Source organism: Choristoneura fumiferana, chromosome 18 (assembly GCF_025370935.1).
Source record: "Choristoneura fumiferana chromosome 18, NRCan_CFum_1, whole genome shotgun sequence".
In the NCBI taxonomy this organism is placed as follows: Eukaryota; Metazoa; Arthropoda; class Insecta; order Lepidoptera; family Tortricidae; genus Choristoneura; species Choristoneura fumiferana.
In genome coordinates, this window is record NC_133489.1 from 9,467,322 (window position 1) to 9,493,833 (window position 26,512).

A 26,512-nucleotide genomic window follows, 5' to 3' on the forward strand; every position below is an offset into this window, starting at 1 on the left:
CGTTGTACGACTCGCTCAGTCGCTCACAAGCCACCGTCGCGTTACCACGACACGTCTTCTCGTCGCGCTATGAGCCAGCAAGCCAACACATAAAACATCCAAAATGAAGCCTAATAAGTTATAACGTTCCTCTTTCAAAACAAATTTAATTTTTAGTTCGAAAACATAATATTGTGATATTTAGCTAGTTTCCGTTAATATAATTATATATTTAATAACCCCAAAATGGATGCAAATTATTAATATACTTATTATACTTACATATATTATATATTTATATATCAGTGCTCAAGATAATCTCATTCCAAAACGTCCAGTAATACATTAATAGTCAAGAAATATTAAGTAATTCATTCGCGATGACAGCCAAAACTCGTTCACATTGGAAGGAATATGCAACAGCACTATGTGGTAAGTCGTTTTATTCTTAATACTTAACCTAACCTATCGGTGTTTTCGCCACGCCACGCAGGGGGCTCGTGTTGTCGCTTATTGATGCTCCATTTGTAATTACATTGTTCCAAGCCCTTAATACAAAATCGCGTTTCTAATCTTATTTAAGTATAATACTAACAAGCTTCTTGTAATTTAACTATACATTGACTACCCTACTGAGATCAACATGGTAGGTACCATCAGTGGTGTAGCGTCAGATATTTCCGTGGTAAAGCCGAAACAAAGATCGCTTACATTTTTCACAAATACTGAATGTCCTGTTGTCCTATTTTGTAAATATTGGGCAAGCCGGTGGGAGTAGGGTCCTATGGACGCTTCGCTATTGGTACCTATTTCACTTTACGCGGTAATTTTTGGTTGTGCTACTTATGCCATCTATGATACTTATTTTATTAACATTCGTCAAACTCTTTCGGTTTTGGCGTTTTAATGAGGGTTAGAAGAGGTTATCGATCGACTCACTACGACATGATGTACAAAGTTAACCTAGATATATACCGACATTTAAAAGCACAGATGATGTTGTAAAATCAAGCATAACGATTACTTATTTAGATACATAATCTTGCTAACGTACATCATTATTTTTGCAAAATGCGTTCGCATTTACCTACCTAGGTACTTGTCCTAGTTATACATATGTATTCCATAAACAACTGAACAGTTTTGATCTTTTCCTCGTTACTTTATTACATTTTAAGGCTTCCTTATTTTCAATGAAAGAAACATAAATGTGTTGGTGAACCAATCATTTTGCCACATCCTGAATTCAAGTAAAATTTCAGCAACTTGAAAGATTTCACACGCTTTTAGCCCAACTTTTTACTGGCGTGATCTAGTGTCATAAAAGGAACTTACTTTAGTTCTGTACTCATTATAATTTAAGATATTGAAACATACTTAAACTTTACTGAAGCATAATAAACAACTTGGGCCACCTATCATATAGTTGATAGAGGAATTCTAAATAGACCTGTCTACATACTAACCTGTAGCGAATAGACTTGACATACATAATTTACAACTGATGAAAAGAAATAAACAGCTTTTTAAATGACTTTCATAAAACTGTTATAAAAAGACTTAAGCACACAAGTCCTCTGCACATAACGACAAGGTTTGGGTTATTTAAACACTTTTACACTACCTGAATGAGGTTGAATTAGAACAGCAATGACTCATTGGTTCAATTGAATTGAGTGAATGGTGATACATAATTCCATATAGTACACAAAAAGTTATCTTGATTCAACAATACAGATATGGACGCTTGTTTTTTCATTAGATCCAGGTCATTTCTAGAAACTGTTGTATTTTCAGCTTTTCCAACAAGCGACAAATAAAAATTAGTTACTTAGTTATTTAACATCTTTTAGCGATTACAAAACTCCCAGTCAAAGTTTAAATCTTGAAACAAAAATAAAATTACGGATGTCTTTTCGTAAACAGAAACTTCAACATATCAAATATTTTCACGGTACTGCTTTGTAATACTTTCAAGTGCGTATCATAATCATAGATAATAGTTATTTGTGCAAAAAGAGAGCAAAGTCGTTTTTGTGTTGAATTTAAATCCCGAGCAAGTGAAGGATTGTATAATTGTATCACGTGCGTAGCGAGTGATTCTAGGTTAGAATCCTGAGAGCAGTGAGGGATTCAAACACACGAGATGCAAAAAAACTTTGGTTTCGTGTGACACTATAACTCTTCACCTCAGCAGCGAATACATAGGTTAGAATAAAATCGATTTACAAAAAAAACAAACAAACAAACAATATAAGCAATATAGGCAGGTGGTAGGACTTTGTACAAGGTCCGCCCGGATTGCTATCACCATCTTGCTCGCTAATCCTGCCGTGAAACAGCAGTGCTTGCACTGTTGTGTTTCGGCGTGGAGAGTAAGACAGCCGGTGAAATTACTGGCACTTGAGGTATCCCATCCCATCTAGGTTGGCAACGCATCTGCAATCCCCCTGGCCCTGGTGTTGCAGGTGTCTATGGGCGGTGGTGATCTCTTACCATCAGGAGACCCACTTGCTCGTTTGCCATCCGTTGAATAAATATATATATATATATATATATATATATATGTTTGTATATATATGTACATATATATGTATATATAAATAATCCGATTATTAAGAAACGAATATAATAATCACATTTAAAACCTTTACTCAAAAACTACGTACAGTTGCGATTACATCTTTAAAAAGTCACCAAAAAGTTAAGAATGCCAGACAATGATCAAAAGTGTCCGGTAAGTAGAGAAGTTTTGAATTCGGAACGAAAAAGTGTCCAGTAGGTAAGATACAAATCTCATACCATAACATGCATTGTAATTTGAACTTAAAACTACTTATGTACTTGTAAAATATCTCATATTTTTTAATACTGCAAAAGCCTCATCTTTGGGTCATTAATAAAACAATAAATGTAAAAAAATCAAAAAACCCGACTGCCTTAAAAGAAGAAAACAAGCCTAGTGGGCTAGAACTTTGTTAAGTAGCTAACTCAAAGTTCAACAGTCGGGACCCATTAGGTAAGAATTTTTGAGCGTCACGATTTAAATGGGTCCCGACTGTTGAACTTTAAGTTAGCTACTTAACAAAGTTCTAGCCCACTAGGCTTGTTTCCTTCTTTTTAGTATTTTTTAAGGCAGTCGGGTTTTTTGATTTTTTTATTTTATTGTTTTATTTCACACTTTTCTGTGAAAATGGTATATTAAAACGGTCATAACCCATATATTTTTAGAATGGGCTAATAATTAGCTTTCATTTGATAACCCACTTGATAGATTTGAATAAAAAACATATTTTGAAAACTTACATTTTGGCGCCAAAAATCAGCCATATTGATTTTTTAAGAATTAAATGAACCCAGTGTCACTCGCGTCATTAAAACGAATCCAATGACGTATCATTTATCAAAATCGGTTAAGCCGTTGAGTAGTTACGAGAGGACATAGGAATAGACATACATACATACACTCGTACATACGCGTCGAACCCTCCTTCTTCGCAGTCGGGTAAAAAGATTGAACAATAAACGTATAGTTTATTATAAATGTTATTAAAACCTTTAAATATAATTTTATTAGGATTTATATGAAATAAACATATATAGATTTTGTTGCTTTAAAATAAAATTTGCCACCTCGAAAAAACCATGGATTTTCTACCTGTTTGAAATCTGTGCCGTAGCACGAGCCAGCAGGACCTAGGTACTCACAATGTATTAAAAATGTGAAATAATTTGAATCAAAATACTGCTCTAGAGAAAAAATTTCGTGTTCTCAAAAGTAAACGATGCAAGTTTCAATTTTGCTTTCTCTTATTCAGGTTGATAATGTCTCTGGCGCCGTTACAGGGACATATTTTAAATGTTAACATTCAACCTAAAAGCTAAGAGAAAACCAAAATTTTTACAAACATGATAGTCTATCTCATCATGTGAATGGGCACTCGCACAAAGACATTATTATACATTATTAGTATATTAATTCTCACTGACAATGTTGACATGATGTGGGCGAAGTGAAGAGTGATATAGTCTAATTCATGCTGCATGTTTCTAAAAATATATATTTACAAAACTTGGGCAGTATTCACGGCTATTCACCCTCAAGCCCTTCCTTCAACCTCTCAGCCGCGAACAACGTGATCAATTTCAGCTGTCAAAACAATGATAAGTGGAACTGAATTTTCGGGAATTACTGATAATTATAATACTATAATAGATGGTTTATCTTTCAGATACATATGTACATTCAGCGCATGATACAGATTAGTTAGTAACACTCGTTATAATTAATCGCAGGTTATCAAGAATCTTAAAGTTATTGCATCATTAAATAGTTCGTTAACTTAACCCAGACAAACAGGTTCTGTTCCTCAAAATTATAGGTATTTCACAAGAAGATTAAGCCATTTTTTATGTTAATTATTAAAATTTTCGATACATCAATTATCAACGTGTCCCTCTTGTTCCATTTGCTACATCCAGAATACAGTTATCACTTAAGTCACGGGTAATTCCAATATCGTTACTCCTTCTTGGCGCGAATCCGACGTCCAGTGAATTCCCGGAAGAGTTCTTAAGGTCAGGTAAAAAGCTTATCTACAAAAAAAGACTGGTTGTTCGGAGAAGGGATCCGCGTGGTCACAAGAACTCACCGCTCGAGAAACTAACTTTGCCTATTGTCACGAAGCAGTAAATGTCTATTGTTCAGAGTTTTGGACCGAATTTTAATAAATCTGAATCGTGTGCAGTTTTCCAATTAATGATTATTCTAACAATCTAGGTCTTAGTCTATATCTATTCTATCTTATGAAATTTCCAATCATGTAATTTTTTTGTATCCAATTTGACGATCCTTTTATGAATTTCTTATACCTGACATGTATTTATAATGTATTTTTTCATTAGGTAATAAATAAATCTAATCTAATCTAATCATAAAAAACTACCTTTTATTTACTTTCTGATACAGATTTCACTTGGAAATAAAATTAAATCGTCAATTCCAATGTTCATTATCGAACGTGCATTTTTATGAGCTCTTTATTTCTCTACGTCTTTAATTATAAAGTACCTGAACAAATAAAAGAAGGCTTATTGCGTATTATTTTTCATATTTGATAATGCCTCAGGTGTTACATATCGCTATGTATTTCTGAAATGAGTGACAGTTTTATCTCATCTTGAATTCTTGATACACTTTCTTGTTCAAAACATAAATAAATCCTGGAAATAACCATTACTAAGCTATTCTAAGTAAGGTCATCAAAGCCGTTCAATTTACGCGTAATGGATACAGACCAGCAAAAGCGTATGTCAATGACATCTGATAGTTTGCAGTAATGTTGCGTTGCGATTTCGTGCGATTCGCGCGCTCGGCTGGCCAAGAGAGAGCACTCCCGTCAGCAAACAGACGACTGCTGTTTATAAACAATGCTGTTGCAATGACTCGTTCTACTTCAACGGTTCTTTCGTAGAAATCAAATGGTACTTACTTTTGACCGATTTTTGCTATCCCATTAGATCGAAAATACCATTCAGAAATGGCGAAAAATTTTGGTGGAATTTGAAATACTGGTAAAGTGGTAGAAAATTAGTAAAGCTCTTGAATACGGATCTAGTAAAACTAGTTGATCGTTTAATTTGAGCTGTAGCTTTTTAAGTGATGTGATTTCAAAATTCAGACCCGTGTTCTTTAGTAGACCTAAATGAGAAGTCCGATACACACATTTAGATACAAACTTACGAGTAAGCTGCTCGTTGTTGTTGTCTTTAATAACGTTCCCTGTTTACGTTGAAAAACGTATCATATTCAGCAGTATACAATTACACCGGAAGTCGGTACATCATGCCACTCCATATTTCCCATGTGGAATTGTACCAAAACATAATACACCTATTCGTTCATGACATGCAATTTGTTAACAATAAACAATTCCGTGGAAATGAACATAGGTAACATTCCATTCCATTTCAGCTACGCAAAACTGTACAACTTTAATGCCTTTTAATCTGATTTTCATGCTCCTAGTTTATTCAGAAACTAGGTTCCAACCGCAATTGCAGTGGCGTTTTCAAATAAATTCGCCGTTCCTGCGGTTTCCTGGCAATCGCGTAGATAAACTCTCTTTATTAGTGCAGCCTCAGCCGAAAGTGCCGTGGTGCCGATGTAGTCATAGATAAACTGGTCCAACTTAATCATTGCTTGGCGTAATGCCATATAACACTGGTGCAATACGTCCGATAAGGTTGGCCTTATCTTATCAAATTGGAACATAGGAAATACACCGAGTTTTGTTTAAATGCTCAGACAATTCCCGAGCGAATGCGGTAGTCAGTGTATTTCTGATTTCTCGGTAAAACAGCGCAAGGCCCTGCTGTCTCAAATAGCTGCCAATTATTTTCCCAAACACCGGTGGCGCTTTTACTGTTGACCAGAAAAAAAGTTGCGTCTTTGGAATTTTAATTAGTGCTAGATTTACGTCAAAAAGACAGAACAAAAAACTAATTTATATTCGCATTACATATTTCTGCCACATAGAAACACGTCTATGAAATACAGACTATTAGTCGAATTTTTAATTTCACACACAATTACAGTAGGTACCCAGGGTGGAGGAACCTTTCAATAATCAATTTCATTAAGTATGATTTCCTTGACAAAAGTATGAGATGTAAACATGACATTAGTAGCACAAAGGTTCTACCCTGGCTCATGATTCAATTTGTTCGACTGTAAATACAAATATTAACAATAATTATCGTTGTTCTAAAATAATGTGCTACAATGAAAGTTAAGTTGGTAATTAAAAATAGCAAAGACTTTTTCAATGTCATTAAAGAAGTAAAAACTTTATGTGATGCAAACCGTGAAATATAGCCAAGGCAGCACTGCCTGAAGCTTGATTGTATACGTTTAATATTAAATTAATTATGTGTCACAGAGTTTAATAATACCTAATATTCTCTAGATAAACTTTAATCATAATATAGTAAACTAATTACGATGTAATAGGCTCGTTTTGACAGCTGACATCTCAGTACAATTTATCCATTGCAGGTTATGAATTGTACTGAGATGACAGCTGTCAAAACGGGCCTATTACATCGTAATTAGTTTAACGTTAGTATTTCTGGTGTACAATAAAGAGTCATTGTATTGTAGGTATTGTAGTGTTAGTTCAGATAAAATAGATGCCTACGTTGTTTACGAACCTGACAGAACTCAGGGTTGACTGGAAAAGCTAAACCTAATTAAAATTAAGTACCAGGGCGACCGAGCTTTGCACGGGCTATAACTCGATAATAAGCGTTTTCCCAGATATAAGACCAAGTTCGATCGATTTGTCATCCCCCAAAAACTCCCACATACTTACCAAATTTCATCGAAATCGTTGGAGCCGTTTCCGAGACTGATTATATATATATTTAAAAGTATTAGATACGGTAGCAAATATGACCTTCATTATAATTGTCGTATTGCCGTCCTACTTACCACGAGTAGCATCGCTAATTTATCAGTGGAAAGCTATGCGATTGTTCTCTTCTCAGAGCCTCATGCTCGAATTGACAATGACAATGAGAATAACAACACCCGGCGATCGGCAGATAAACCGGATTCACAGACAGATAATTATCATGCAATTCACATGGCAGCTCGTTAGTGTTTATATGAAAAAATATAACATAGGTTTTTTTTATTTGACTGGATGGCAAACGAGCAAGTGGGTCTCCTGATGGTAAGAGATTCCTACCGCCCATAGACACCTGCAACACCAGGGGGATTGCAGATGCGTTGCCAACCTAGAGGCCTAAGATGGGATACGTCAAGTGCCAGTAATTTCACCGGCTGTCTTACTCTCCACGCTGAAAAACAACAGTGCAAGCGCTGCTATTTCACGGCAGAATTAGCGAGCAAGATGGTGGTAACAATCCAAGCGGACCTTGCACAAGGTCCTACCACCTGCAAAATAATCAATATAAGGTAATCAACAAAACTCAAAAAAAAAACACATGTATTATCACAGCAGTCGGTTTGTTTACTACTATAAATAGGTAGTGTTTCCAATGGTACTTGTAAGTAAGCATTCGATGACTGTGACATCTTGGCATCCAACGCAAAACACCAAAGGTAATACATGGAACCGCTTCCTGTTTATTTATATAGGTACGGTACGGGTAATAATGCCCATAACAACTTATTCAAGGAAGGGATTAGGTTTAAATAGCGCTATACTTGTCTTAAAGCTGGTAGTAAAACGATACAAAGTAATGAGAGACACAAGTAGTTTGGTCGCAAAAAGCGCCGTTTGTTGAAAGCGTTGAAGTTGCACGCAGTATGTGCGAAGGCACGTGCGTCGTACAGGTATTTATAGCCAATGTATGTCTCGTGACTAGAATAAGAGAAGCTTTTAAGTAGCACAGTTTTTGAGATTGTTGACTTCTGACAGGTTTTTTTGTAAACAGTAAGTAATTGGAAACGGAATATTTGGTACATTCTTATTCATAAGTGGTGACTAAATCTAGGTACAGTCAAGGGCAAAGATATCGACAAGGCCAAAGTTGCTAAAATATGTATACCCGACTCTATGCACTTAACATTAAGGCCGTGTATACATATTTTTGCAACTTTGGCCGTGTCGATATCTTTGCCGTTGACTGTACACGGTAGTGTACCAGCTAAGTTCGCATAGGAAAGACAACAGACTGGTCGTGACCCCCTAATTAGGTACTTAAAATCTATTTTTTTAGTTTACATCTTTTAATTTACCGAATCCTGTCTCCTGAATTTTAATGAAACAACTTCTAAACGTACACGAAATGTTGACTTCCGAAAAACACAACTTTTTCCACTGACATACAAAACATTCGGCTACTTCCAGTTGAACTAGAAAGTCAAAACTTGATTGAATTATCTTTTTTATGTTTATATACACTAAACTTAATAATTTGTTTTTTTTGGTTTGCAAAGTCAAATTTTGAGTGTCAATTTATCCTAATTATTTGCTTTGCTATATCTTTTCCGGGTTATTTACAGAACTTGGCACCCATTTAGATCTCAATTCCTTTTTTAGCGTAGTCGACAGCCACATATGTATGTTCTTATATTGAACTTGGCTCTCATTTTCACATCAAAGTGTTGATGGTATTCAATATTTACATTTTATTTGATGTCAACTTACATTAAAACATGGCAACTGTTAACACGTGATTGAACCTCAAATAAACAACCAGAAACTTGCAAACTTCTACATTATTTATAATATTAGCAGAAAATAGGGGTAGAATATTAGTTACTAGACCAAAGTCAACATTTATTTGATGTCAAGTCGAATGAGCGTCATTGTAATTTTACGCTATACTCGTATTTGGAATTTAGCTTAGCTACTAATTTTCTTAACATTAAGGCTTAAAATATACTAGGATGATTTTCTTAGTTTTAACGGCTGAAGTCAATTACATCTGGGTGTTAGTATCTGCTTTGAACTGGCAGACTCATCAACACCCACCCCAATTTGCTTGGATCTAGAAAGCTGAAATGACGGTAATTCCTTGTATATCATACAATACATATACAAAGATTAATAACGCCAATAAGTAAATTTACCCACTGAGAGGATAAAGGGCGGTGAAAGCTGGAATAGAACTTTCGTAATTTTAAATCCAGGAATACGCTAAGGAATGGAATTCGCTCCCGTCGTCTGTTTTTCCGGATACATACAATCTAGGTATCTTCAAGGCTAGATTGAATAGGCTGTAACTGAACCAGTGAGATTACACTTTTGGCCTCATCTGCACTTACATCAAGTGAGATAGGGGTCAATCACGGTCAGTTTTATGTAAAAAAAATACGAAGTAAGTATGACGTTTTGAACTTTCCTGATTTTCACTCCTAGTCAAAATATATAATATAGTAAATATATATTACTAGAATATTCGTGTGTGTTAGCGTGATAAGTCCTGTGCGTGGTATTTTGACTAAGAAGTAAGTACTTTGTAGTTCGGTTACAAATCATAAACAATAAAATAACACAATAAATTATAAATGTGGAAGTTTGTTATTAACTCGAAGTGCCGTGCCTGAGCGAAATAAACTGATATTCGGAACACATAATTATTATTATTTATTGGGATAAGTTTTATCCCGTTAAATTGTAAAATTTCCGTGGGATTGCGATAGCCAAATTCTAAGCAATGAAATTACGGCCAAAAGCTAAAACATACAACAGGAAAATCTATCATTCCAATGTCGACTTAAAAGTATTTTTCCTATAGGAAACATTTAACGTTAGTCCCGACCGGCAAAGTTTAAAGTCCAAACACATCACTCCTTCAATTACATCCATAAGAATATTTTTAGAGTACAAATTGACGATCTATTTCAATAAATTGACCCACCACTTAACCTACAAATTACAGCGCTCGCTGAAACACACTGCTTCAGCGGACTGGCTGTACTATATTTATATAGGTGTGTTCGTAATTACAATCGGCAGTAATTAACGTGTATTGTTTTGTGGGATGTATTTTATAGCGCGGTGGTGTTAGCGGCAGGTGACGTCACCGCCTCGCAGCCGCCGCGGGGCCGCGGCCCGCGCCCGCGCCTCGCCTTCACAACCTCACCGCCAGGTCACCTACACAAACCTACGACTTTTCTCCCCACTCTACACTTTTACTAAGTCTAAACAAAACTAACAAACAACATAACGTATTCATTTATACTACGAGGAAAACTCTAAGGAAACGTAGCGCCGAGATCTTGCAAATTTCCCGCAGTAAACTCCAAACGGCTCAAGGCGAAATATCTTAGGTAGGTATAGTTTAGTAATCGCGCCTTATCCAGCATGAAGCGTCTACATGTGCCTGTCAGTACTTCGTGTTCCTAGATATAGCGCACTTCTCTGTAATAAAATTGACAAGCCAAAGATAAACAGAGAAGTACGAGCATACTGTGATATCTTACTATACGCTGATGACCCGACGGAACGAATGAATAATAGTTTAATTTGTTCATAATTGAAAACAACATTCAAACTAACAGATTTACATATTTATCAATGGCACAGGTAGAAAGAGGAAGTTGTAATGATTTATGGTTAATTAAATAAGATATTATATTTGCTATAGGATATACGGTCCACCCACTAGCCGTGGTGGCCTAGTGGTTTGACCTATCGCCTCTCAAGCAGAGGGTCGTGGGTTCAAACCCCGGCTCGCACCTCTGAGTTTTTCGAAATTCATGTGCGGAATTACATTTGAAATTTACCACGAGCTATGCGGTGAAGGAAAACATCGTAAGGAAACCTGCACAAACCTGCGAAGCAATTCAATGGTGCGTGTGAAGTTCCCAATCCGCACTGGGCCCGCGTGGGAACTATGGCCCAAGCCCTCTTGTTCTGAGAGGAGGCCTGTGCCCAGCAGTGGGACGTGTATAGGCTGGGATGATACGGTCCACCCACATTCCTCTTTACTCGTTCTCATATTTCGACGCATTATCACTTAGAGATCACTTATGTCGAAATATTGGGAGCTCATTATAAGTAATCAGTAATCACGATCTACTTATATCCCATAATAAATATATCTAACAAAAGAAGCAGTTCACAACATCAATTACTTCCTACCGTTAAATTAAATAAGTCCTGCCAACAGCGCTAAGAATGCCATTGTCGATTTAGATTTATGTAAATCTCATGGCAGTTCTGGCAATTTACATAAAGATACCTTTTTAACGACTACCTACTTCATTCATAAGCCATTGCCATGGGCTACCCGCTTGTCTTTCTAATAACATTTATGTAGGTAAAGTTCTGCATTGTCTTCCTGAATTGGTATACAAAAATCATACCTAAGTCAAAATAATTAGGTATATATTTGTGCGTTACTCAAATAGGTAAGTATCTACATAATAATTATTATGAAATTCGTACAATATTTGCCACTGCCGCACACACCGGCTGGATTTTGGATAATTATTCATCTGAGGGAGTTAATTGATCGCCATCGCAAAAGTATGTCCACGACTTGTTTACTACGGCTTCCACGTTTATCATTTTTTTGGCAGTCTCACTTTGTGTCTCCGATAAATGATTTACTGATATAATGTTCTAAGCAAAGATATGTACTAGCTGATAACGTCACATATTTTGTTAGAAAGTAATAGCTATTCACAAACACCTAGACAAACATTCAAAACACAGTTTTGGTCAGGTATAATTAACAATAAAGTACTTTCATACAAAACCTGGGTATTTGAAGTTTTTAAAGACATTAAAAATCTTACACTAAACGGAGTAAAATCCTAAATAAACATTTGATGAGTGCTCGAAAGCGAATACTAAATGTTGATCGGCCTAAAAAGTATCCCTGATGAAACAAAAATAACAAAATAGAGTGCTATTAATTTACCCGCCACACAAAAAAGGTTGACATTTAATAATGTGCTAAACGACTGCCATAACAAGCGTTCAACTTTCATTACGAAAATAACTCGCACGATAAACCCGAAAAAATTCGTCACAGAATTCTGGAATGTGTCGCACCCGTCGCACCGCACTCGAGGGCCGAGGTCGCCCGCTGTCGGCTATCGCTTGGTTTTAAAACTCGTATCATAATAGCCAAAACAATCAACACTTACTCTGCATTAGAACTACAACCTACAACTATTACAATGAAATACTCGTACAACTGTATTTCAGTACAATAAAATACTTACCAATTATTCGATGCCGTACTTATTTGTCGGTAAATGGTATGAAAAGAGATGACAAGTACTTTAATAGAGAAGTAGGTATTTTATAATTTGATTATGAATGGTGAAGCTAATTTTATGCTACGTTTGTTATAAAATTCATATAAGTACGTAGTAGGTTTGCATTGACCGTGCACCCAGAATATGTAAAAGTATACAACTACATCGACAAAACGATGATCGTGCCAACTGGCAGGGCCGCGTGGTGTTCCGAATTATATTCCAAAACTTGCGTCCGTCTGTCGCCTAATTTAATTTACACCGTTTTAGTCACGTTTACATAATCAGAATTTAAGGCAGTGTTTTTTCTTCCTCGGATTTAATAGATGAGTTAATCCTATTTTTTATATGTACAAATATACTAATTATATATCATGTAAACCTCTCTCAAAGTAAATCGCTTCGCTCGGGAATTAACTCACAACACTCTCGCTACGCTCGGGAGTTAAATCTGGAGTCCTTCGTTACGCTCAGAATTCAATATCACGACCGTGACATAATACAGTTCTTTATCCCCTTGGTGTACAACCTACTATTCATTATTTCATTTTATTTTTAGATCTGGTACTGTTAATATATGACTTGGGTACAAACATAATACCTAAGACCATAAATCATCATACAAATGGTGCCCCACCGTGTTTCGAATCTTAAAGCTCAAGTTTGATAATGAAAGTAAACTATTAAACTCGCCTCGGATGGTCGTCATTACGAGTAACTACATACACGTTTACATAGTTAATTGTATTTCCGAATATTTCATTAAGATTCAACATATAAACAGATAACAACTGACGCATCGGACTTATCAGCTTTTTCTGTATGTACTCGGACTTATATTGGTGGGAAACAGATGTCGCAGTGGTCATAAGTTTCCATAAGGACGGTGATAAAAGTCCGCGCGATAAGAAACGGGGACCGATGGTAGCCACACCCAAACTAACGTGCCAGGGTTCCGTCGTGACTCTCATAAAAAACTAGTCGCGGCAATATCCGTCCCACTGCTACACTGCCAAAAAAGTGACAAACTGGACATTGTAATTTTATACGCAAAATATCGGGCCGTGAGCAGTAACCTTCCGTAGTAATATGTATTTAGCAAAAATATTTAATATTAAGTTTTGATCGACCTTTACTTTCGTTACATAATAATATGCTATTGTCATATTTTTTTTACATAGCCAGAATTAATTATTTAGCTATAGGCAGGGTAAATTTAACACTAACGAAAATTATATTTTAAAGTTTAATATCTCAAAAAAGTCACCAATCGAACTAGATTTCATGAAATCTAGTTGGATAGGTCACGTCACGCCAAGAGGTGGACAAGAAATAAATTTCGCCGCAGCTGTAGTACCTACGAGTAAGAGTTTCTGCGCTAAGCATCCAACAGAGAGACAAACAGATGAACATGGCAAAACTATAAGGGCTTCATTTTTGCAATTTTGCAAGAAACACTAAAAATTATAATTGAGGTTGTGTTACCTATGTCTTTTACGTAGTTAGGTAGGATGTACTCGTATAGCTACAATTAAAGCAGAACTTCTTCGTAACCTTGGTCATTTGTAATAACCTTGAATTAGTACGGTTTCATTAAACATTTGCATTGTATGTGTACCTACCTACCTTATCAGCCGGACTAAATTTTAATGTAGTTAATTAAACTTAGTTATGGAAGCATTTCAACCTGATAATGCCAACACTATGCTGAGCTGAGACCGTTTCGCGATTTCGCAAATACTGTCGTTAATATTTATTTTATGGTTGTTTTATTTTGTGTACTTACTTATAATATGTATTTTCGAATTAGCGAATAAACGTTTCTATTTCTATTTCTATTTCTATAATTATATTAAGCTATAGGTATCCATCTGAGACGACTGAGACGCCTGCCGCGTGCCGTTTGGTTGTCTTCATAATTTGAATAAGACTATTGTTTGTAAAACACAAAGCATAGAGAAAAAAGCATAAATATGTTTTGGGTGTATTCCACTAGAGCTTCAATTTATACTTACCATTTTTTGGAATAAATTGTTCAAATATTCTTTTGTCAAATTAATGATTAATGTTTCTCTCTTTATATACTTATAAACTGTGGATAAAATGGAATATTTCAAATAATAATTTAAGCAGAAACAGTTCCACATAATATGTAACTAGTAAAAACTAACCGCTGTTACTTATATCACGTGTAGTAATAGCTGGTCCATTGTACACAAATACCCATCTACCTATTTAATTGGCTAATAATTACAGGAAGTTACGTACTACAAAAGTTGGTGCATAACCACAACCGGCGTACATAACTTTATTCACTGTAACTAAAATATCTAATAACACAATGAGGAACATATAAGTAAAGTAGACAGAAAACTTTCAGTAAATGTAGGTCCGCTATTAGAGGAAAGTAAACATTATGCTCTGTGATAAGGTCAAATCTGATAAACCTGCTTACGACAATTGAGTTTCAGAGCTGTGGTAACATCGTTTTATTGAAAGCAATTTTTAGCGTGTGTCATCTCATCATTGGGAAATGTTACATACTTAATGTTATCAAATTTGGTCAGAAATTTGCTTTAATTTCAGTTTTTTCCAAATCATACTGAAACTGGAGCACAATGAAAAACAGAAAAGTACTTATTGTACTTCACTATTTTACGATCACATTTAAAACAGCTGTAAATAGAAATATAAGTACATTGAGGACTGTAAGCAGAGTGGAGCCTTGTTATTCGTCTCTAATATACTTCTCATTTATAGCTTTGATAATATCGTTTTGAATTAATCATTTTAATCATCATAATAGTGAATTAACGCACTTACTTATCTGCAACTCACGTTGCAGTATCTTTAATAAGCTAACTCGAATATGTACGTAAACAGTCCGTTGTATATTTCCCGACGCACGCTTCACATACATAGATAAATTAAACAAACATTTCTAAATACATACTTACCAAGTTGTGTATAGTAGCGAGGGCGATGCACTTTGTTTGCACAACACTAATAACCTATTAACACGTCTATTTTTGTGTAAATCGACAGACTATTTGAATAATAAGCACTATTTAGAGTTCACGTTACGTTGTTTTAAATTACTATAATCTGTTATGTTCTGACCCAACAACGGTACACATAAATTCCGTTCAGTAATAAAATGATAATATTTTCAAAGTAGGTATGTAAAATTAATTGTTCGTTAGCAAAAACATTTCAATGAAACTCTCGCAAAGGTAATTCAACTATTTCCTTTGTATGTAAGTAAATATTGCTAGTTAATCTTGGGTATTATTCACACAAAATGTAAACTCTCAAATCAAACCAATGACTGATCTACCTACACCTAAGTTATCACAAAACAACTTAGGTTTAGTAACATTTGGTAGCATTTTGATGGTTGAACGGTTGTGTTGCTCTCAAGATGAGCTCTGCTTGAGTTCAAAACGCATCAGTGGTCGTGGTGATAGATGGGTTTGTGTGATTTTTGTGTGTTCTTACAGTGTGGAGGTGGAAAGGAACTGCATGAACACACATTTGTTGCATAAACGTAGCTATAATAAGGTCGCAGATGAGCAAAGTAATTGTTTCAGTTCATTGATATGGACCTCCGCAAAGTAACGCCATATGAAATGACTTAGGTGAAAGAAATAATACACTTTTCTTCGTCTATCGTTCTTACACTTTCTATTGAACAATTTCGTCATACAAATAGATAGGTACGTGCCGTTTGCGAAAATCTAATCTGCCTCTTCACTCCATGCATACTCCATCCGCGTACCTCTACCTTTAGCTTTGTATTTACTTGGGTTTGCGAATCTCTATACGACTATTACATTCGTCAACACAATATTTCATACACGTGTCACCCGCTTATTTGTAGTCGAGGTATGCCCGACAGTTTCAAACAAATCCGTGGTATTTATCAAGATGAGCTCAAATAAGCGACAACCAAACGCGAGTGTATTTAAATTTTAGGAATCATGTTTGATTCTCAGTGTAGTGTTTTTATTTTTCAGCTACCCTCATCACCGCAACAGCAGGAACCTGCTACGGCTGGCCCTCGCCAACTTTATCGTACCTGCTATCGGACGAGAGCTCGATCCCCACCACCCCCGACCAGGGCTCATGGATCACTTCCATCATGATCCTCTGCTCTGCACTCACGCCTGTACCGTCCGCCTATTTTGCTGATCGCTTTGGGAGAAAAACAACACTACTTCTTGGTAAGATCTCACTTCTTTACAACTAAAACGAGAGTTTTGCTTAGCTACTCAAAAAGGGTCATGGCAACATAAAAATTGACGTTCTAGAATATATTATCATCCTAACCTATATGTATCCGTCTCATTTGAGAGCACAGGCCTCCTCTCAGAATAAGACTGCTTGGGCCATAGTTCCCACATGGGCCCAGTGCGGCATTGAATTTCCTCTCGATTTTCCTTTAATGTAAAGTTACAAAAAAACTTAAAAGATAATCATTCTGTGCGAAATTACATTTGAAATTTACCACGAGCCTTAAGGTGAAGGAAAACATCGTGAGGAAACTTGCACACACCTGTGAAGTAATTCAGTGGTACCTATATGTGAAGTTCCCAATCCGCACTGAGAGGAGGCCTGTGCCCAGCAGTGGGACGTAATAGGCTGCGATTATGATGATGAATCATTCTGTTTGTGCCTGATTTCAGGCGTGTTCCAAAGAGTACTATACTTAGGCACAAAATTAGGACCACCCTTCTTCATATAAAATTACCGATTCTGCATACATTTGAGGGCCACATTTTTTGCCGCTCAGTATATTACTGTCCAAATGCATTTATTATCATACAATGACTTTCATTGATTCCGAGGACATATCAATAATGCCTAATTAGTTACAGACACGTACTGTCTTTCAGACAAGGAACTATTGACAGAAAATATTCATTTGCAGCGCAAAAGAATCTCGTAGATCTAATGTTTTATTGATTTTAAAAACCACGTATCTAAATTCTCTCGTCTTCTTCTTAGACATTTTCTAGCACTTTGGTGTAGGCCTCCTTCAGCTTTCTCCACTTCTCTCTGTTCTGTGCTACCTGCATCCAGTTTGACCCGGCTATTCTCTTGATGTCATCCTTCCATAAGAGTCTGCGGACGTCCCCACGGGCGTGTCGCGCCCCAGTCTCCACTCCATGGTCTTCCTGCACTACGAGTCGTGATTTCAAGTGACGTGACCCGCTCTCTAAGCCACTTGTTTGTTTTTCGGTCCCTCGACGTTATTCGCACCAGTTTCCTCTCCACTGCTCTTTGGGCCACCTGTACTTTGTGTATACACTCTTCAGTAAAGACCCAAGTTTCTGCTCCATATGTGAGAACTGGTAGGATGCACTGGTTAAATATCCTAGCTTCAATACTGTCGATTGCCTTCTTGTAATCGATGAAAGCAAACCATAGAGGTTTTTGGTATTCAGTGACTTCCTCGATAACAGGTCTCATTGTCAAGATATGATCCATGGTGCTGTATCCACTTCTGAAACTTGCTTGCTCCGGAGGCTGGTAAAAATTGAACTTGTTTGTCAAGCGCAGAGTGATCACCTTAGTTATCAACTTGTATATTTGAGGCAACAAGCTGATAGGACGGTAGTTGTTAAGGTCTGCTTTATCACCTTTCTTAAACAAAAGCAGAACATTGGCACATTCCCAATCTTTGGGTATTTTGCTTTCCTCTAAACATTTGTTGAAAAGTTTGTTAACGAACTTCAGTACAGAACTTTGAGCATTTCGACCAAGACACCATTCTCTCCCGGAGCTCTACCATTTTTCATTTTGTTCAAAGCTGCCGCAATTTCAGAGTCGGGAGATCTCGGGAATATCCTCCACCCAACATTCGTAACACGTCTTGCTATTATCGTTGCAGGCCTTTGGCTTCTAGATGCATAGAGTTTCTGGTAGTACTTCTCTACAGTTTTCAAGAGCACTTTCCTCTGCGTTACAAGATGCCCCTCCTCATGAAGAAGTTTATTAACTTGGCGCTCACCGGGACTTATTGCCTTCCTGAATTTAGGGCCCTGAAATCTCTCTATAACAGATGTTAGTACAGATGTACTACTTTTTCTTTGTATACCTCGATATCACTTTCTACATGTTGTCTTACTTCTTTACAAATGCTCTTGAAATCATCTGTTGCTGCTAGAAAAAACTTTTTTCATAATAGATCGATAGTGGTACTTTTTTAGTTTTTTGCTGTTTTTGTTACCTCGGGGACCAAGTCTCTTGCTGTGTTGTAAAGAGTTGTTTGCAGGTGTTCAGCTAGCTCATTCATGTTGTAATTATACTCATCTTTAAGCCCTTTCTCCAGTCTTTCCTAATAACACCCGTTAAGTCCCGATTAACACTGAGGAATATTGGATCCACCTTCATCTTCCTCGACCTCATGGACGCATATCTCGTCATTTTGGCAAATATAGTAATCTTTGCCCTTATAAGCCTGTGATGACTACCTGTGTTAAAGCTGCTCAGTACACTTTCGTCTTTGAAAATGTTTTTATGACTGCTAAACAGCCTATTTCGTTTTTGTATCTTCCCCCTGGAGACAACCAAGTCCACTTTCTTTCTGGTCGTTGTTTAATGAAAAAGATTCTGGAAAAGAAGATATATGGAAAAGATTCTGCTGCTCCAAAAAGTTTACCAGTTTATTACCTGAAGAATTTCTGCTTCCATATCCAGTTTCCCATGAACAACTCTGAAGTAACTGACTGAACTCTTATCTAAATTATTATTACTTAATCCTTATCCACAGCCACCGAATAGATAATAGTACAAGTAGGTACCACAGCTTTACTTAAACCGTAAATAATACAACCGCTTAACTACCTCACGACCCGAAAATCTGTGCTGTAGATTGATATAAGAAAAGAAAGTTATCTAACACGTGGGCTGTGTAGGTAATCTGGAAGGTAATCTATTAATAGCTGAAAAGGTTCATAGATACTAAAATAAGTAATGAAATGAATGACGGAAGGAAATTTTGCCGCATAACTATATTTTGATAGGCGATGCGTTAGAAACCTATAGTAGATTTTTGCACCAAGCAGAAAGTTATTTATTATTGCACCAAGTACCGATTTGGAGCCCGAGCGTTAGCACGGGTTTTAAAAAGCACGAGGGCAATATAAATTACTTAATGCGAGGTGCATAATCTGCTTTTCTTACAACTATTACAGGAATAGTAGACAAAAAAAACTCATGCTAAGCAATAAATAGCAAAGAAATGTGACTAGCACTCGATGATTCCATTTTTGTAAGTATACATTCGCATTCTCAAAAAATGTCCACAGAGACATCACAAGGTTCGCGCCAATTTTTTTTTTAATATCTTACTTTTTTTGGCACAGTTAGTATAAGTAGCAGATATTTTACCCGCGATCTGCCAAATTTCGTATGGGCGCCAGGTTGGCCATCCAAACACACAAAGTTTTTTTAAATATACGGCTATTATACTTACTATTTTTGGTAGGATTGGTAGCAACAATTTTTTGTACACAATCTGTCAAATTTCATAAGACCGTCAGGTTGACCAACCAACACCGTTGATTTTTTTACACTATGCAGGCTAATTTTATGTCAAAAATACTTGTGTTACCTCTTTGGGCGTGCAATTTTAAAAAATCTAAAACATTGCAATAAAGGATTTTCATACATTTTTTCTGCTCTAGAGCAGAAAAGCCCCGCTTTGTGCTGGGTATTTAGTGCAGTTATGATAAAACTTAAGCACAGTTGGAAGAAAAACATATTCTTCACTTTTAATTCACGAAGGTTTACCGTTCGTTTTCGAATTACCCAGTACTTACTGCTTTTAACTAACCAAGTCCTATCATGTGTTTTTCCAGGGGCGGTGCCTTTCATCCTGGGCTGGATCCTTGTGATCGTAGCCAAGTCCGTGGCGGTGCTGTACGTGGCTCGGATGTTCTCCGGGCTGGGTTACGGCATTGTCTACACCGTCGCTCCCATGTACACTGGCGAGATCGCCACCAATGAAGTCCGAGGGGCTCTCTCCACCCTAATAACACTTATGAATAAAGTAAGTCCCGAGTTTACTTTTCAGATTTAGCTCTTGCTGTGTGTGGACACACGGGATTCGTGAAAGTTCAGGATTTCTTACTGAACTGATAATTGTGTTTATTATATCTGGTTTGTTCCTTACTTACTTACGTAGGTACTTACTAAGCTAGTGCTCAACGGCCCAAAGTCGATCTTGGGCTCCTACAACAGTTTCTTAATTTCTCCCTAATCCTATACGACCAGGTGCCAGTCGGTCATCAGCGATTTAGTAAAACTGTCCAAAATTAACCTAAACTGAAATGTAGATTAGGGGAAAATCAAGTATGAAAATAAGTAATTTAAGAATTTTAAGTTCAGGAAGAATTAGGGCTGAAGAATTTGACGGATGTTTTAATAATTTTCTCTGAGTAAATAAGCATTTAAGATTTAGCACGAATTTAGTCACGTGTTGTATACAACACAGTATGAACCGTATATTTACGGTTCATTAACTCGTTTAGTATCTTGGCCACTTATAAATTTAATTGCCTTGATAAAACAAAGCAATGTATCTATTGCCAATGCCAATGATAAAATTGATAACAGTTACAATTTCTAAATTGCTCATGTTATAAAATAAATAACTAACATCAATACGATATTAGTTATCATTAAGATGTTGATTAAGTGGTGCATGTCATTTAAGTACCTACCTACCTAAATAAAATCCTGTCCTAAAAGACGATTAAATTGAACAAAAAGGAAATTAAAATTTGTGAAAGTCACAAACTTGAATATTTTGTATAAATATAAATAGTTATAATGTAGATAAAGCTTCGAAGGATGACTAAACAAAATTTCATTTCTTTTTCTATAAATTCATTTTTATATCGGCCCCAAATGTAGATTGTAAATGCCAATACTTACATTCTTAAAAGAAGAAAAAATATTACAAAATATATTAATAGCTAAATTTTATAGGTAAGTCAAAAACGTTAGCGAGAATAAATGGCCATCTGAATACACAATCACCTTAAAATACGGCGACGTCGAATTGCCATAAATTATTCATTGTTTTCTGCAAAAGAATAGAGATACGTTTCGCTTTACATGCTTGGTATATATGCCGGCGGGCGATCGTTAAATCCGCCAGTACCACTACCACGAGTTTACAGTGACCGTACTCTACAGCGACGGCGTAAATTATTTGTATAGGCGTTGTACAATTTTCCATACAAAAAAATTTACGCCGTCGCTATCGAGTACGGTCACTGTAAACTCATGGTAAAATGGTGCCATTTCATGATATGCTTAAAAGTTGACCAGGAATATCACGATGTGCCTGAGAAACAATACCTACAGCAGATCGATTAGAGCAACGCATTCGTCGATATTCCTAGCTCTACACTGGGCACATCGTGATATGCCGAAAAAAGAAAAATTTCGGTACGACGAGCGAAGCGAAGCGATTCATACTTTGAATTGTACCACAACGCACTAGCCAAGCGAGCGTGCTGCGGCAGCGGCCGGCGAAGTGCCAGAACCGATAATGGTGGCGTTTCATGATATGCCTAGGAATTTCGTAATCTGCCTAAACTGGCCAAATCATGAAATGGCAGCGTTTCATGATATGCCTAGGAATTTCATAATCTGCCTAAACGTCACTATACTAATCGTTAAACGGTGAGTTTTGAACGATATGGCGGATGTCCCTTGGCCAATTCATGAAATGGCGCCATTTCATGATGGACCTAGGAATTTCGTGATCTGGCGGATTTTACGATCGGCCGCCGACATATACATATCTATTTTTCCTACCACGTGTACGTGTCAATCACAATCTAAATGAAGTTGAAAGCTCCTAACAATTTACAATGTTCTCATTAGTCGTTCTATCTGCAAGTAATTACGCTGACGAACACACGCCGACACGAAACGTGACTCATTGCTTTAATTACATACTCGTATTGCGCATGGTTTGTTTCACATTCATATCCAACATCAAACACAAAGAGTTTGCTGTTATATCCTAGACTTGATTATATTTATAGGTTAGGTTAGTTAGTACGTTGTCCTGGCAACCGGACGTAGTTCTGCAAATAGGAGCCAACGCACACCTCCCCACAAAATTGAAATTAGTATGCAACAAGTTACTAAATGCACTCTATCGAGTTGATAGAAGGTTCATTTTAGTAACTTTTTGCATACTTATCTAAACTTTGGGCGGAGGTGTGGGTTGGTTCCTGTTTGCAGAACTACGTCCCTTAGTTGCTACTCAATGAAAATTCATTTAAGTACAGTCAGCGTCATATAGTAGGTACGTAGCAGTCAAGATCACCAAATACTTGGAGACATACAAAATAAGGAAAAGGAATACAGTGACTCAGTCAAAGCGGTCAAATTGTTCGACACATCCTAGTGTACAATATACTGGAGCAGGCACATCACCAAATACTTGGTATCATTCAAGCCAACATAAGTACTGTAGCAGCTAAAGTATCCAAAAGTCTGAAACTGGTATTAACGAAAACTTTTTCTTTGATTTCAGGTCGGTATTCTTGCCCAGTACTGCATCGGACCCTTCGTCTCAATGCAAACTTTAGCTGGAATCAACTTGATCCTACCTCTATCTTTCGTCTTAAGCTTCATTTTCTTGCCCGAGTCACCTTACTACTATCTTAAATTTGAACGCAGTGAAAGGGCAGAACGATCTCTTAGTATGTTACGCAGCGGTGATATCAGAACTGAACTTAAAAACATAGAGATAAATGTTCAAGAAGATATGAAAAACAAGGGATCGTGGCTGGACCTCGTCACAGAGGCTACCAACAGAAAAGCCATGTGGATAAGTCTGGGAGTATTCACAATTCAACAGCTTTGTGGCAGTGCCGCTGTGGTAGCATACGCCCAGGTCATATTCAACGCCACCGCCTCGAATCACACAGACGATCATGCTGGAGGTCATCTGGAGCCCTACGTACAATCTATCCTTGTAGGCTGTGTGCAAGTGGCGACTTGTGGTTTAACCGTAATCCTCGTTGATCGAGTCGGAAGAAAACCTTTGCTGCTGTTATCTGCCGTCGGGGTGGGACTCATGAACGGAACTCTTGGAACGTTTTACTACTTTTTCGAGTATAACAAGTCAGCAGTAGAACACCTCTACTGGTTGCCGATGGCTTCTATCCTCGTGTACATCGTGTGCTACGCCATCGGGTTGTCGACGGTGCCCTACGTCATCATAGGAGAGATGTTCCCCACCAACGTCAAGTTGTACGCTTCCTGTGTCGCACACATCTACACAGGCATCTTTATGTTCGCGGTACAAAAACTGTTCCAGGTAAATATGGCATAATCACACCTAATAATAATAATCGTTGTTGTCATTAATTTTTTGAAGTCATATTCTACTATTACCTACATTTTTTTATTCGACTGGATGGCAAACGAGCATGTGGGTCTCCTGATGGTAAGAGATCACCACCGCCCATCGACACCTGCAACACCAGGGGGATTGCAGATGCGTTGCCAACCTAGAGGCCTAAGATGGGATACCTCAAGTGTCAGTAATTTCACCGGCTGTCTTGCTCTCCACGCCGAAACACAACAGTGCAAGCACAGCTGCTTCACCGCAGGACATATACCTAATGCCATCCACGAAGACGCGTGATTTTGTCAAAATTAGACTTTAATGGCATTGTAATAAGAACCACGGCACGCGTCATCGTGAATGACTACGTATAGTTTAACAAATATCGGTATTATTTTTCCTTGATTATAGGTTATTTCAAAATTATCATATTGTATTAGAAAAGGAAAACTGCTAATTTGACACTGCTAACACTTATTTTAAGGATCTTTCCTTTTATAATTTATACAAAAAAACGGGCAACACCTTTCAATAAGCACCAGAACATCAGTACCGAAACTTTTTGTTCTATCTTTCCAGGTGGTTAAGGATTCGTGCGGCATCTACACAGTATTCTGGGGTTTTTCCGCGTTCTCGCTGCTGGGGCTGGTGTTCATGCTGGCCGTCCTGCCTGAGACCAAGGGCAAGTCGTTTGCATCCATCCAGGCCCAGCTGCGGCGCGACGTCGCGCGCGACAATGCCAGCAAACTCATGACCGTCGAGTATTAAACTAACGAGGCAATCTTTTGGACCTCCTTCAGTGCTTAGCTTAAGCTTAATTTAGGGATCAAGATGATAATGAATCTTAAGAATATCGATAATGTAATTTAATTTAAACGTGTTTAAGACGTACGGTTTTTTTTTACAAAAAATAATATGTACAAGGCTGTTACTGTAGTGGCCTGTAGAGGGCCAAGAGGGGAAGCAGGGTCGGAGTGAGGGTGGCCGCGCCGGAAAAGGCGGAGAAGTCTTCGGGGTCGTAGTTCGCCGGCATTCGGCGCGACGCCGCCACGTCCGCGTACAGCCGCGCCGACCGCTTGGCCGTGCGCGTCTTGTTCGGGCTCTTGAAATCGACCAGGTACAGGCCGAAGCGGGACCTGCAAAATGCATTTACAAACGTGACGAGTGAAATTATAACACTGAAAGTTTTACTGATACTGTCTTTCATTTTGACCTAGTTCCAGCGGAATACGAGTAGAAGGGAGATATAATACCTATACATACATACAATGTACATGTAGTACGAACAGCCTTTAGCTATAGAAAGTGATAGAGGAGATTCCCATTGTTCAATCTAAGCCTCTTTCTGTTCTCGCAGGCTGAATGTGAGAATCGATATACATTATCATATCATAGAGTTAGACCCAGCTAAGAGCATTTCAACTTATAGCGTACTTAAAGGACTACAGTAGGGGATTTAATTTGTCTTGGCTCAAAATTCAGACAATCTTTATGCCGGAGAACCAAGTCGGAACTAATGGTACTAACTAATTTTTGATCCGTAATTTCAGGTCGAAGCTAACATCACGGTATTTTGGTACCATATAATATAAATGAGATGAACGTAAATATGGAAGTACACAACCCCTATGGGTATACACCATAAGTTTGAGCTAGCGGACAGTCCTCTACAGTTGCCAAACTATTGCTACTTGCTATGGGCACTTGAGGTATCCCATCTTAGGCATCTAGGTTAGCAACGCATCTGCAATACCCAGGGGTATTGCTGATGTTTAGTGGTGATCTCTTACCATCAGGAGACCCACATGCTCGTTTGCCATCCAGTCGAATAAAAAAAAACTGATACTGTGGATAGAATTGTGGGCTATGGAGTGAAATAACGGACACCATTTCAATGTCTCATAAGTTCCGTACCTATAAATTTATAGGTAAGTATATTATTATGAAAATCCAGCGTTACCAGAGTCCTGCGCCTAGCCTAGCGCGAGGATGTGTTCCGAGGAATGTGTTTTTCATTAACCAATAGGTAGAAACGCTCTACTTACACATCCTCGCACAGCACATCTCTGGTGGAAACAGCTGAGCGGAGCGAGGCAAAGTAAGTAAATGGAGCGTTTCTGTTGGTTAATGAAAAACACATTACTCTCAACACATCTTCCTGGAAACGCTGCTTAAGCCAAATTTACGCAGTGTGCAATCATTATCTGGGGGCACGGGAGTGCCCCCGCCAAGTCGAGCAAAACAAAGGCACGGCCATACTTTTCTCAAAGCCATTCAGGCTATTTTCAACATCCTGTAATTTTGTTATGGCTAAATAATGTTTACTGACATAGACTCGACACACATAAAAAAACTGTTTATGTAACTGCCATAGGTAGGTATGTAGGCACTAGAGCGATAAT

At 37.5% G+C, this 26,512-nt stretch overlaps 2 protein-coding genes across 2 annotated transcripts in view; one reads left to right on the forward strand and one right to left on the reverse strand.

Moving 5' to 3' along the window:
* Window positions 1–25,304, forward strand: LOC141438033 (facilitated trehalose transporter Tret1-like). The gene is made up of 5 exons (XM_074101671.1): window positions 1–411; window positions 16,744–16,950; window positions 20,593–20,783; window positions 23,292–24,080; window positions 24,690–25,304. Exons 1-5 carry the CDS (start codon window positions 360–362, stop codon window positions 24,876–24,878), a joined length of 1,428 nt encoding a protein of 475 aa, XP_073957772.1. The 5' UTR covers window positions 1–359; the 3' UTR covers window positions 24,879–25,304.
* The window catches only part of LOC141438032 (myrosinase 1-like), a 29,709-nt gene continuing 28,158 nt past the window's right edge, over window positions 24,962–26,512 (reverse strand). Inside the window, exon 7 of the mRNA XM_074101670.1 lies at window positions 24,962–25,246. Coding sequence (XP_073957771.1) covers window positions 25,039–25,246 — 208 coding nt within the window. The 3' untranslated portion in view covers window positions 24,962–25,038. The remainder of the gene's footprint in view (window positions 25,247–26,512) is intronic.

Coding starts and splice junctions, on each gene's coding strand:
- LOC141438033 (XM_074101671.1), top strand. CDS start 360: ATGACAGCCAAAACTCGTTCACATTGGAAGGAATATGCAACAGCACTA. Junction 20,784..23,291: donor TAATAACACTTATGAATAAA/GTAAGTCCCGAG, acceptor CTTTGATTTCAG/GTCGGTATTCTTGCCCAGTA. Junction 24,081..24,689: donor CGGTACAAAAACTGTTCCAG/GTAAATATGGCA, acceptor CTATCTTTCCAG/GTGGTTAAGGATTCGTGCGG.